Below are 14,067 nucleotides of genomic sequence, written 5' to 3' on the forward strand. Positions count from 1 at the left end.
TTCTTAGAAGGCTGAACTGCATGAATCCAGAGCTGAGAAAAAGTTCTGTCACAACCATGTTTCATTTAACTCTGCATACTTGCACACAGCCATTGTCAAAGTTTAAATTTATTTAATTTTAAGAGCTTCAGTGTGGATTTAAAAAATAGTGAGGTCAAAAGTCCAAGTATCCCCCATCCCCAGAAAATCAGATAACACATTTTTCAGTATTTATATTTTTATATTTTATGCAGTTGGTAACTAATGTGGAAATTCAATTACCTAACATGAAGGCCTAAATGCTGTTTCCAGGCCTCTCCAGGCTGCCAGGAATGAAAATATGGCGGCAAAATTATAGTATAATTAATCAAATTTAACCTGAGTTTAAAATATAACAGAATCTGTGCATGAAATGTTTTTAAATGCAGAATATTTTCTTCCCCAAGTTTCTAAAACCGAGGACATGACCTCAGTGTAGCTACAGCCCTGATTCTGACAAACTGAATGTTCAGAAAGAACTCAAATGTTGTGTGATTGCATACATAGTACAAATTCTCCTGGCCGGGATTGACACGAAGACACATCTGTGCAAGATTAAAAAGTTTTTGACTCGAGAGAAAAATTTGTGCATATGTATCAGCTTTATAAATGAACAGAGGCAAGACGAAAAAAGGAGAGAGACTGGAAGGAAATAACCGAAAGAACAAGAGTTTCAGGCTTGTTCTGTAAGCAGTCTGCAGATATGGGCAGTACTTCAATAAATATGTATTTAAAATACATATTTCAATATTTTTGAGTATTCTGCCATTTGTATTTCACAGAAAAAAGTAAGATGTAGTTTGTAACAAAATAATATATAAGAGCTTGTATTTTAAAAACTTAAAATACATTATTTAATTTGTCAGGATTCTGACTCTGGGTATGAAGACATGACGGGTCCAGGCGGGGACAGGAGAGGCATCAAGAGGGAGAGGAACTAGAGGGAGCGTGGGCATCAGAGGGGCAGCAACAGTGTGTAGAGCAAGAATATTTTAACCTCTAACTCTGTGGATTAAGGATTTATTTTGACCAAACCAGAAGTGGTGATTGTTGGAACAGTCAAAAGACTAACCAAGATGATTTTGCTGAGTTTTGTTTTGTTGAATCAAGTGTGTTTTACGATGAGTTTACAAGGCCATTAGTCCGGCAAAAGAGAGAAACATGAATTCAGAAAGTGTACAGTTGTATTTATGAAAATAGATGTAAAAATATCTATTTTCTTGAAATTTTGTGACCTTCTTTTGTTTATTTATTAGACTAGAAAAAGTTAAAAGACCTTGTGTAACAGCTTAAAATTACAAATGCATTGTGTTTTAATTAAATACATTTTCTCAAACCAATATCTTGTATTTTGTTTTGATACATTTGATGAGCAAGTATTTGTAATTTGCAACAATATACTTTTTGATGTATTTGTGGCAGTCAGAGGGTGAACACAAACACACAGGCGCACTGCAGATTGTGCAGGGTGTTTCCCGTTTGCTTACCTTTGCTGCAGTTGCTGTCTCCCTCCATCAGAGGGCTCCAGGGCGGGTCTCCCTGGCTGGCAAAGGTGCGCATGTGGAGGTAGCTGATGGTCAGCCGGATGACTGAGGCCTTGTCCAGCTGGCTGGTGATGGCGCCAGGCAGAGGCAGCATCTTGGCCAGCTCAAAGAATTCGAAATTCTCCTTCCCCCGCCGTGAACGAGCTGCATTGCGAGACTTCTCTTTACGCAGGTTCTGGAGACTGAGAGGCAAACAAGGGGAGGTTGTATTAAGAGTGGAAAAGACAAGAAGGGAAAATGGTGTGGAAGCGGACAGATAGAAGTAAAAAGGAAGAAACAGATATTAACAGGGAGGATGGAGAAGAAGAGCAGAGAAAATAGTCTGAATCAGCACCGTGTAAGATGGGAGAAACTGCTAAAGGTTTAAACTGCAGTAAAAAATGTACAATTAGCCTAAACAGAATTTGGCTACCAACGCGCTCATTGTCAACTATCGTATTTAATTTGTGTTCCTCATGACCGATAGCTTGAGGAAAGAAGCTGCTGTGCTGTAAATTTCCCCTAAGATATAGGCATGTAATCAAAATACTGCATGCTAAGGCAAGCTTACTGAATAACACTAAAATGCAACATCAAGGACATTTACTGACTACCTGTTGATTGATTTGTGCTCTGTATAGATGACCAGAGCATCTATCCAGAAAACTCATTTCATAAATAGATGTGATGGTAATGACTCCTGTAATTCAAGTGAAACAATCTCCATTCTGGTACATTGCAGATTGGCCTGGTAATTACAGATAAACTCCCTTCTTCTATTTGGCAGAGCAGAGTCCTAATAATGCCATTTGCTCCAAAATCCATATGTGAAACACACATACACAATCTCTCGCTGCCTATCTCTCACTTTCCCTCCCTTCCTCCTTTCCTCCCTCCAACCCCTCCCTCCCCCCCTCTCATCTGGTACCGGGCTAGTGAGCTGAAGCCGTGATTGAGGGATCAATAGGAGAGGGAGGGGCAGAGTGACAGAGGGGGGCTGGGGCTCAGGTAGCCTGTCTCTCTGATTGGGTATTGACTCTCCTCAATGGAGCCTGAGTGGTGGAATTATGTTGTCACAGCCACTTCACAATTTGTGTCGGTGCTGCACTGGAATAAAGTGTGTGTGTGTGTGTGTGTGTGTGTGTGTGTGTGTGAGAGAGAAAGAGAGCGAGAATGAGAGCTAGAGGGGAAAGAAGAGCCAGCCTTTCTCCCTTGTGTCTGGGTTGTTGATTCTCATCCTAAGAAAGACCACCAGTGGTGCATGTGTGTGTGTCTACGTGTGTGTTTGTGTGTGTGTGTGCGGATGCATGTGTGAGCGAAAGAAGGAAAAGGACAAAGAAAAGGGCTGTACATGGTGTGTGTACATATGTTTATCTCTTAATCAGCTGACACGGCTGTTGTTTTTCTCCTTGCTATTCCCTAATAAGTGAAAACAGTTTGTGTTTTTCGGTATGTGTGTGTGCGCTGTGGACTCATGCTGCCAGCCTCTGTAACAACTCATTATTATACTGCCTCGACCCCAGCCACCGAGATACAATCAATACACACACATTGATTCTGCTTAGTTTTTATATCCGCCTGTAAATGACTGCCCATTAATAATTCCAGCCAAATTTACTTAATCTCCCACTAAGGGGAGGGGATTCACAGCTCTGACAGGATTGGCAGGTGAGCAACAATACAGGTTGTATGTAGCACTGAGGAAATCAGACTTATGTCTTCTGGATTATGTTTCATTGATAGGAATTTTTTATTCAGGGTGTCAGTGTGTGCAAGGGTGTTAATGTATGGATTTCACCTTGCCGAGATTAATTCACGGGCATGCACGCTGGCTTATACAGTATCAGCCTGTCTATGTGTATGTGTGTGGTGTCTTACCAGGGCAGTGTGGGAGGCTTGGCCAGTAGTCCTTGTAGGAAATCCCACTCCACACTCACACACTTCCCCTCACTGACAAACGGCATGGTTGCCATCCTTCACCCAATCGCGCGCCGATGCCGTGGTTAACGAAGGCTCGGATTGGCTGAGGATGTGACAGAATCAGACCTGGAGATCCACGACAGACAGCAGAAGAGGAACAAAAAGAAAGAAAAAAAGAGGAAAAAGAGTCAGTGAAACAAGTACTGTATGGTTGGTTCATTCACCAATAATAATAGCCATTAAGTAGAGACATTTTAGGGATGTCAAATTTAACACGTTATAGGAAGCCTTTAATTTTTTTAATTAAAAAATATGTTTCCATCACACTTTATTGCATAATTTATTTTTCAACTTTTTAAGCTTGCAGTGAGCATGACGCCCTTGTTTATAATAAAGAAAAATTATGACATTTTATCTCCATTTGCAGTTTCCAGTCGGCCGTTTTAATTCGATATATATAATATAATTTGCATTAAAATGGTCGGGTGAAAACCCATGTTATGAATTCTTATTTCATCTATCTTAAGAATTGAATTTCTAAAAATGCTTGTCAAGACTGGAAGTCTTATTCTTCAGAAAGAAAGAAAGAAAGAAAGAAAGAGGTGAGGTTGACAGAGAGCAATTAGATACTGTATGTACTTCCTCATATAAAGGTCAGAGACTGTTCCCAAAGTAATAGACATAAGACAAAACACTAAGCCTCCTTTGAAGTCACAATTAAGCTGCAAATCACAGATCTCCAAATGTCTCCCCTCATCCCTGAGAGAATATTCACTTGTCTGTGACCAGAGTTTAAAGCAAACATCTCCAAAGACGAAGCACATGCTGTCCACTGCCTACTCTTCTGTTAGTCTCCAATTATACCCTCCTGTAGTAGAAGTTGCCAATATTCCTCCCTGTCCTCAAACAGAGCCCCGCTCCTCACCCGTCTCTCTCCCCTCCCTCCCCTCCATGCTGTGTTGACATTTAAAGGGCTAGTGTGGCCCCGAGCACAGCGGTGTCATGCCCTTGGGCCTGAGATGCCCTCTCTCTCTCTTACTTCCTCTTACTCTCTAACTCTCTCTTTCTTTGGCCTGGCTGGGTCAGCACAATCAAGTCAGTACAGCTTTGCCGGGGCAGTAGAAAATGGATTATGTCTAGAGATTGAGCATGGCTATACTGACCTTGTTTAAGAGGGGTCAGCAGAAGCTGGGCAGGTTTGGCAGATATCATTTCACAAATCTTAGGCTAAAGCAGCCAACATTAAATGTATGCATGAAAACTTCTTGGACCAATTTCAAAGCCGGCAGAATCAATGAGGGATTCAACAAAGAGAGAATAGTTGTTGAAAGGGGAGATTAGGTCATCCACTTACCTTTAGTAGTTTTAGGCAGCGATAGTAAAGCAGAAATGTGTGCTTTCTACTGCTAACATGATCCTAGGTCAGGGATGGAAAGTTTGGCCTCAGCAGAAACTGAGAAGTGGGTATAGTATGAATATATACCTCCCAGTATCTCCTTCAACCATGCAATATTGGATCAGAATGCATGAATTAACAGAGTTTAAAAAGTGTACTTACAGCTCACTAAACAAGTCCACGGCCACACAAATGGCAGTGCTTTGAGCTAACTGCTAACCTCAGCATGCTAACATGCTCACAATGACAATGCAAACATGCTGATGTTTAGCAAGTATAATATTTAACATCTTAATTTAAAGCATGCTATCATTTTCATCAGCAAACACAAAGTACGACTGAGGCTGATGGGAAACTCATCAGTTTTACAGGTATTTGACCATAAACCAATGTATTGGACAAAATGTAATGTTTTACTGCTACAGGAAAAGTCAGCAGGCTTCATCCTCAGGGCACCGTGGATATCTGTAGCACATTTCATAGCAAGAGATGAGAAACGTCATACTCTGGAACAAAGTGCTGGACCAACCAACCCATCCCAAGAGAAATGGCTAAAATATATAGCCATTTATATAGCTATTTATTGTATTTATATACAATGCACTACATTGGGCAATAACTAGGGCTGGGTGATATATAAAGAAAAATCTCTATCAAAATAGACCGTCAGACATAAATGTAATTTTTTTTTAAATACATCAATGCATGATTAATTGCAGTACAACTAATTAAGTTTCTGGATTTCTGGACTGAACTGCTGGCTGATTGGATGGTTTAATGTTTGGTGAGATATCAATGGTTCTTTAAAGTTTTATTATGTAGGATTCAGAGAATTACTACTACTAAAGTTGCTAATTTGATCAATCTGTTAAATTTTCCAGCCCTATATTTAACCACTTCCCAGGGCACTTACATTGGTAAAATATTTTGTTTTAGGCTTAGGCTTCATTCAATTTTAGAAAACCAAAATCTTTTCCTCTCAAGCTTCCAGCTTACAACATTGACCGTTCTCTTTTCACAGAGTCTGGTGAAGAGAAGACAGGGTCGAGCAGAGGGCAGCCCACCTCTGTCTAACAACTTCACCTTTGTCACTTTCTCTATCTCACCTGGATAAATGCACTACCTGCCAAATGTGGCTCCGCACAGTAGGATAGAGCGATCAAAAAGGAGACACGGGCAGGAAACAATTTACCCTCAAATTTTCACTGCCTCACAAACATGCACACGTACGGCCCTTTTTCATCCCATACCTGTATGTTTATCTCTTAATTGACCCTATCTGTGCTTATCTAATCTTTCGCTCCATCATTCTGTCTCTGACTATCTCTCCATCTCTCTCTGCGTCACTCTCTATCTGGGCAGACACAGGGGCGTAATGGACAGGGGCCTCCACAGTAATTATTCAATCAGCCTCATAACCTTGTCACAGGTTGGGGTGGCCCATTAATGCACTCACCCAAATGGACCCCGCCACTTTGACTGCTAATGCTCCGGCTAGCTAGCAGCACAACAGGCTGAATGTCAGAAGTGTCATACAGACAGTGAGTGTGAAACAATCCGCCCAGTAGAGCTGAGTCGACTTATTCTGTAATGGCACAGTGGGAAATATATGGAAAAAAGAAAGTGTGACTTCTGAGAGGACTGGCAGTAAAAATATACTGCGCCCACAGCTGTAGAGATCAACCTGTATCAAGTGTGACCGCAGGTGTTCAAAATGTGTTGCTGCAGTGCTACATATTCATAAGCGCGGTGTATGTTGGTCTATACGTGAGTGTGTGTTTGAGACCCCTACCCTATAGAGCTGTGCTCTCTTGGCACGGTCTCAACAGCAACAGAGAGGAGGGCACTGCGGCGAGCGTTCACAGCCGCTGTTTGCCATGCGTTTCTTTCTGGCTGCTCGCTTGGCTCCCGCTCTGTTTATTTTCAGCAGGGACTTTTAATTAGGGCCTCCAGCTGTCAGAGGTTCGTTAGCGTGCCCCTCCTCTCCCCGAGCCGCCCCTCCCCGTAGGGAGTCAGGGGCATCAGGCAAATGAACACATTTAAGTCAAACAGCACGCAGACAGACAATAGCCCCACTGCCATTCCACCAGCTCCCCTAGGTAGAGACATGGTTGTTTTATGCCTCATCTCTCCAACCCCTGGGGCCCAATACAGAGGCTGGCCAAGACTGTGAATGCGGAGGCAGAGGATCTCTCATAGCCCACTGGAGACGACATGCATGCCGCGATCATGCAAAGGTGAAGTGCAAGGCCAAGCCTATTGCAATGTGCAGGAAGAGGAGAATAGTTCCAGTTCTGGGGATCTTTAACAAATTCTGAAGGATTTTAGTGAGCCTGAGAAAGATCCAAGAACTTGATTTAGAAGTTGACATTGGCGTTGGCATTCTGATGGCCTTGTAGTTAGCCTGGTAGCGTATTGTAACATCCCTGGGGCCTGTTTCACCAAATTTGCAACACGCAAGCTATAATTTCAGATAAGTGCCTCTCCCATTACTTTTGGCACTTTCACTAATCAAAAAAACAAAACAAATCTCCATACTTGCAACCCCTACAAGAACATGCAAGGGGCTCGAAGGACTTATTTATCTGCGATATGCAATATGCAGCCCTTTGCAAAATGCCTTTAGGCAGCGCTCTCAAATCATACTATAAAATAAAATTGCCCCTCCAAAATCCAAAAGAAGCTGGCATTAGTTTTGACCTAACGTCAAAACTGTGCGTAGCAGCCATTCTGGTCATTTTTCACTTTACTCAAATAAGATTTTACTGCCAGCAGTTTTGAGACAGCTTTCTTCTCTATTTCCAACCCCCACCCATCTTTAATTATCTCCAACTAAAGGTAGGAGTGGACTGCACATACAACAGCGATGTAAGATATTCCTGTGAATAATATTTATCAAATGGAGAGCGCTCAATATCATGGAAGATGTAGAAAACATGGCTGGAAATAACATGAACAGAATATTTGATGTAGCTAGTTTTCTATCTTGCCTTTCATGTTGTTGAGTAGTTGTAAATGAGTGTCTGGAGTGTCCGGGGAGATGAAGTTTGGTATTCTGGTTGGAGGGCTGAAAACTACTTATCATGCATTACGGCCCTGGTTGGACCTCAGGATTTGGAAGTCAAAAGACTTTTTAATGTACAATTTTTCAGCCGTTGATCAATCGACAGCTGCTGGACATGAAGATCCCCCCCTCTCTCTCAGTATTCCATATTCGGACTCGCTCGGTATTCTGCTTCCGTATCGGAGCGCCGGCTGTGGTTGACCTTGATGACTCTGGATCATTCCCAACCCAAGGTTCTCTCCAACTCTCAAGGGCCTTGGCGTCCAATCACCCCCCCCACCCCCGCCTTGCCCATCATCTTCACCCCCCACGCCCCCATCTCTCCTAACCCCCTCTTTCCTCCTCCCTGGCCCTTGCCTGGGTCATTAATTATCTAATGGAATCAATACAGCGTTAGATTGGACCAGAGTGACCCCACCCGCCCCCAGGTATCTCTGCAGTGATGAGGAGGAAGAGGAGGGTTCGGGAAGGGTGTAAATGAATGACGATAACAGCCTGTGTGAGTGAAGCAGCTCTGTATATTCACGGCGTGGACCGTCCCTAAACTGGAAGAATACAGAATAAAGACATCAGCGATAAATAAATGATTAGAGAGGGGCAGAGGGGTGGATGGAGAGCAGATTGGGGATGGAGGGAACATACGTTGAGGTGGAGGGAGGCAAATCAGACAGTAAGAGAGAGAGAGACAGAAAGAGAGAAATGATGGATGGATGAAGACATACACGAAGAAAAGGAGAGAGAAAGAGATTTGCTAATGTTCATCCTCGGTAATCAATAACTTTCTCCTCCTCTTCTTTTATTACAGAGGGCTTTGGTGAGCATGCTTTGATGTCCACTCCTCACGGGCGTAGAGCTACGTAGAATTCAATCCATGCCTGTCATAATTACCATCTACCTTGGCCTGAGTTTACACAAAAGAGATGCTCCACTTCACCTACACTGTATTATGAACTTGAAAGTCTCAGCGCACACAATCATATAAATTTACAGTGTTTACCAGAAAAAATACCTACTCTCTAAAGCTCGCTCTCCTGTGAATTTTAAATGAAAAAAACTGGATGTCATTCCTCACTCAATACTGAAAGTGATGAAAAAGATTTAAGCAGCAAAACAAGTATAACAACTTGAAGAAGGATGCATACTTTATATGCCTTTTTTAGAACTTGAAGGAGTAACATGGTAGTGTCTTATTTATGGCTTCTGGAACAACAAAATAATCCAAATAAAACAGATGAGTAGGGTTGATGAATATACAATTTATATATATCTGAGGGTTAGTTTGGAAAGGGCACAAAGAGATGAAGGCTCAACACTGAGAGTGATAGTATGATGAATAGGGATACAATTTCAACTTCAATATGAAGAGCTAAACATTAAGATGGTTCACCAGAGAAACTCAAATGTATAAATACAAAACAAAGTACAATCCATCTAAGAGTAGATAACTTTCAGAGTTGCAAAAAAGCAATAAGAAGGAACGCATTAAGTAAAAGTGTTCACTCCATCATGAAGTTAAGCATCTATGGCCTTTATGATATCTACACTTGAAAGAGAAAATCCTGGGTCAATAAAATAGCACAAGTCAAAATAATAGCTGCCATCTATCCTGGGGTTAACTACCCCAACCTCAATGTTAGGCCAGACTAAAGGTGAAAAGCAGGACTTAGAGGGAAAGTCAATGATAAAAGCTTCTTATTTTGAATGGTCACATGTAAGGAGAATAATGATATCTTGTATGATTAATATACAGTGTTTCTCCATTTAAAATCTTCCCCAAATTGTAAAAGTTACTGTTGAACAAACAGAAAAGATAGAACGAAGACAAAAAACTTCTCCGTCTGACTGCTGAAGAGTCAGCTAAGTGGATGCAGGTCTCTATATAAGGCAGAGGATGGTAAATCCACTCCTGCAGGCAGAGACCACATCAGCACTGACCTCCAAATAACCATAGGCCAAAGCACAGCACAGAGGGTCACATGCATACACGCATGGACTTGAAAGCACACTCTTATTCTGTACACCAGCACAGAGATGTCCACATGCTAATATAGACACTTCAATTAGCATGGTGCAAATGTCAGAGCTCAGAGCAGTGTCAAACTCTTGATAAAGAGTTGCAAGTTGTGTAGGTGTCTTGGAAACCAGGAGACTCGCTGGCCTCATACTATATTCCCACATACTGTTTGGAGAGCTCGATGCTTTTTTGAATATTTCCAGATATAGTGTAAATTTTATTTAACTTCTGCTTTATGTCATTGCATAAATTAGACAACACCAAAGAAGAAAAAAAGTGTGATTGTAAGGAAGATTTGCAGACTGCACCTGGCCTGACAGTCAATTTAGAGGGAAAGTGGATATAAGTGCGGATGCCTATACATCATCTGCACGTCACTAAGGAACTGCATGTGTGTGTGTGTGTGTGTGTGCGTGTGTGTGTGTGTGTGTGTGTGTGTGCGTGTGTGTGTGTGTGTGTGCGTGTGTATGTGTGTGTGCACGGCCTGGTGGATCCCTTCAGGCGGATGTGTGAATGACAGCGGGGGTTATGTAAGGAGCCACAGCGGGGCCGGAGTGGACAGTCCGACCGGAGATCAGGTCAGCAGAGTGTGACACTAAACACATCTCCCTGACACCGCGCTGACACCCTCTGTCACAGACCCACACAATGTCTGTCAACACTCTTCACACACACACACATGCATGCATGCACAGAGAGCAAGGCGTGTGTGAGCGGCTGTCTGTCAACACGCCAGACACTGACCACCTTAGTGTGTGTGTGTAAGAGAGAGCAACAGAGAGAGACAGAAATATCAAAAGAGGGATGGAAAGAGGAAGGGAGGGAGAGGGGAGGTGTGTACCTGAGAACTCTCAAAAAGTGGTTGTCAGCTTCTGTCTACCAACCAAGATACTTTTATAAATTACTAATATTCACTTTATCTACTCTTGTGATCATTATTTCTGTAAAATGAATACAGAGAACATATCTGACTGGCAAAGAAAACCAGACTTTAACCTCGCAGCATCATCACAAACACACACACACACAAGCGCTGATCTTTGATTGGGCAGAAAAGTTAAAGTGGTGCTTTATCTGCCTGCCCTCAGAACAACCCCAAATACCTTTTTATTCAATTTACTTCAGCTTTGTCTGCCGTCTTCAAACAGGAACTCTTCGCTGCCAACGTTTTCATTTTCACAAAGTAATCCGAGTCAGGGTCTGTCACACAGTTGCCTGTTGGCATGGACTGCAGCTGCTTAAATCCAAAAGCCAGGGAAGATGCCTGCATCTGGGTCTAATAAAAAAGGCCTAATGGTGGGTCAGGACCAAAGCGTCCTGCACATGCAAGAGCTAAAACGGATGGAGAGGCTTAGTGGCTCAGAGGGCCAGGGTATAAACTGTACCATTGTCTGACCCCATTCGTGTCAGCGTTGCTACATCCACGCATCGCTGCTTTATCAAATTTTTACTGAAGAAATGTCCACAGTAAGTACAAATATTCTTCACATACAATTTTAAAAAAGTGGAAAACGATTTAAAAAATATTGCTCTATGGCAGTAAGTAGCTAAAAACTGCCAGATTACATGTGAGCATGGACAGTAGCTAGTTGTTACTAATAGTAACATTTTGACACTCTCTTCCTGACACTTGAAAGAGTGACTCTGTACTGCAGGTAGTGATCTGATTTGAATTTATCTGACGCACCTGCTATCTCTGCAGGTGTGCGTGTGTGTGTGTGTAAAGGTTGCTGTTTGGCTGTGTGCGCAACATTCTGGGAGAGAACATTCAACACAAACATCTCTCTATGGACAAGAAAAACACGTACAAATAGGGAGTCTTGCAGGAAATCATACAAATACTCTTATGTGCACACACTCGTGCATACCCGCACATTTTTTCCTTTGTGAAATAACCGTTCCACTACTCTGACGGACTTACGTTTACTCTAGGTGACAAGCCTCTAACCACAATAACAGTAACAATTGCAAATTATGAAAAAGAGAAAGAAGAAGAAAAACACGCTGAAAAACCTGAAATCACTATGTGATGGTTTGATGTTGTTATTTACTTTACAGCAGCAGCGAACACTGAGCGTTTGTCACAGTCATTCTACCAATTTGGACCACCTGCTGCAGACACCCTGAAGGCACAGAATGTTACTAAGCCAGTAAACTGTGACCAATTCTGCCTCTGCAGGTGGAGACGGACACGCAGCCGCTCACTCCCTGCTTCTGTATCTCAAACTCCAGCGCGCACACACACACACACACACACACACACACACACACACACACACACACTGACTTTATCTGAAAGTGGTGGGCCATTATTATCGTGATCACTAAGCACAGAACATAAACATCCATAATTACTCGGCTTATCTGAAAAGCAAAGATTAGGATATTTGCAGTGAAAATGTTTGATCAGTTACATTAAATTGATTAAAAGCACAGAAGAAGAACTTTGTGTAAAAGCAGTAATGGTGCTTTCAAGGAAGAGCAAATGTTTAGTCTATTATCAATGTTCATTTATAGTAAATTATAAATGTATGCTTTTATTATAAAATATGCACATTTTTCTATGTATTTTCTGTAATCAAATATACATTTAAACATGCTGCCACACGGTCCAAAGCGACCCTATTAAGTAGAGGAAAGGTCCTTTTTTAAATAAAACTCTTATTCGCATTTTATAATTTAATAACTAAATAATTTTGGCTTTCTACTAATTGTTGTCATGTGCCAATTTAGCCAAATAAATCTGATAATATGTGATAATTGTGGAATATTTGTCTTCAGTTCTTAATTAGACTCCGCAAAAAGTTACCACCGCTGCATACATGCTGATATTTTATCTCAGAGAAAATAAGAAAAAAAAACTACTTGAGGTGTAAAATTGACAAGTTACAATGAAACCCTTTCTTTGATTGAATCGTTATCAAGATTTGACAACAGACGGACCCATCAAAATCAAGGTGACAACTTTATAGCGGGCCGTATGTGCGTGCGTGTCCAGAGTGTGTGAGAAAATCAAGCAGGAGAGCGAGAACAACACTCGTGCGTGTGTGTGTGTGTGTGTGTGTGTGTGTGTGTGTGTGTGTGTGTGTGTGTGCGTGCGCTGACCATAAGTTGTAAGATCCATTATCTACTCACCTGACAGGCATTTCCAGTGTTCAGTCTGCTGCTGTTGATCTGATCCACTTTGTCTCTCTCTCTTCCTCCTCCTCTTCTTTTTCTTCTTCTTCTTTTCCTCTCCGGAGCCCCTGCTCTGTCTGCCCTGACGGTGCCCCCAGCACCACACCACCACCACCACCACCTCCACCGGCACCTCGAGCTTAAACACAGCAAACAAACACTGTGTGTGTGAGCCAAGGGGGCTGGGACAGGGGCAGCGTCAATCCCCTCACTTTCACAAAAGCAGTATTCGTGCAGCCCGACACATCGAGGACTCCCGTTGCAAAAAAGAGTGAGTGTATGAAAGAGAGAGGGAGAGTGAGAGTATATATATGTGTGTGTGTGCGCGTGTGTGTGTGTGTGTGTGTGTGTGTATGTGTGTGTGTGTGAGTGGAGCTAGCTGATGTAGCTCTCCTTGGCTCTCAGACTCACTTCACCAACACTCTGCTCCGCTGCTTCTTGGAGATGGACTCGGATTAGGACACAGCCAGTGTGAGAATCTCTTCCTCGCACTCTCTCTCTCTCTCACTCCGTCTCTTTCTCTCTCTTGCTCTCTCTCTCTCTCCAGCCGGCATGCTCCCTCCCACCCTTCCTCTCTCCCGCTCACTCATTCACTCTCCTCGCTCAGCTTCTTTCTTTTCATTTCCTCTTGGGAAAGCCGTGCACACCAGTTGTCTCTGCCTTCAGCTGCTCCCTCTCTCCCTCTCTCACTCTCTCTGTCACTAGTAAATATAAAAGGCATGCTTGTACAGCCCCTTGCCTCAGTCTCTCTCCGGCTCTCCCTCCCTAACTCACTGTGTCTGATGCTTTCGTTTACCCCCACCTCCCTGTGCCCCCCTCACTTTCTTTCTCAGTGTCAAAGCTGCCTTTCAAATGCTGATTAGCAGCCAGAGTAAAAGAGAGAGAGAGAGAGAGTGAGAGAGAGAGAGTGAGAGAGAAGGGATGACTGAAACAAGTGGGAGATTCCATCACATCC

General features: G+C 42.6%; 1 protein-coding gene across 1 annotated transcript in view; it reads right to left on the reverse strand.

The window, feature by feature from the left end:
• npas1 (neuronal PAS domain protein 1) overlaps positions 1-13,802 on the reverse strand; it is a 38,793-nt gene extending 24,991 nt beyond the window's left edge. Inside the window, exons 1-4 of the mRNA XM_038694124.1 lie at positions 13,524-13,802; positions 13,071-13,251; positions 3,420-3,587; positions 1,506-1,744 (exon numbers count right to left, since the gene is read on the reverse strand). Coding sequence (XP_038550052.1) covers positions 1,506-1,744; positions 3,420-3,514 — 334 coding nt within the window. The 5' untranslated portion in view covers positions 3,515-3,587; positions 13,071-13,251; positions 13,524-13,802. The remainder of the gene's footprint in view (positions 1-1,505; positions 1,745-3,419; positions 3,588-13,070; positions 13,252-13,523) is intronic.
• Between the last annotated feature and the right edge of the window lie 265 nt (positions 13,803-14,067).

The sequence above is a fragment of the Micropterus salmoides genome, unplaced genomic scaffold, assembly GCF_014851395.1.
Source record: "Micropterus salmoides isolate LMB-PRFRI ecotype aquatic unplaced genomic scaffold, ASM1485139v1 Ms_hic_scaffold_3, whole genome shotgun sequence".
NCBI classification, from domain to species: Eukaryota; Metazoa; Chordata; class Actinopteri; order Centrarchiformes; family Centrarchidae; genus Micropterus; species Micropterus salmoides.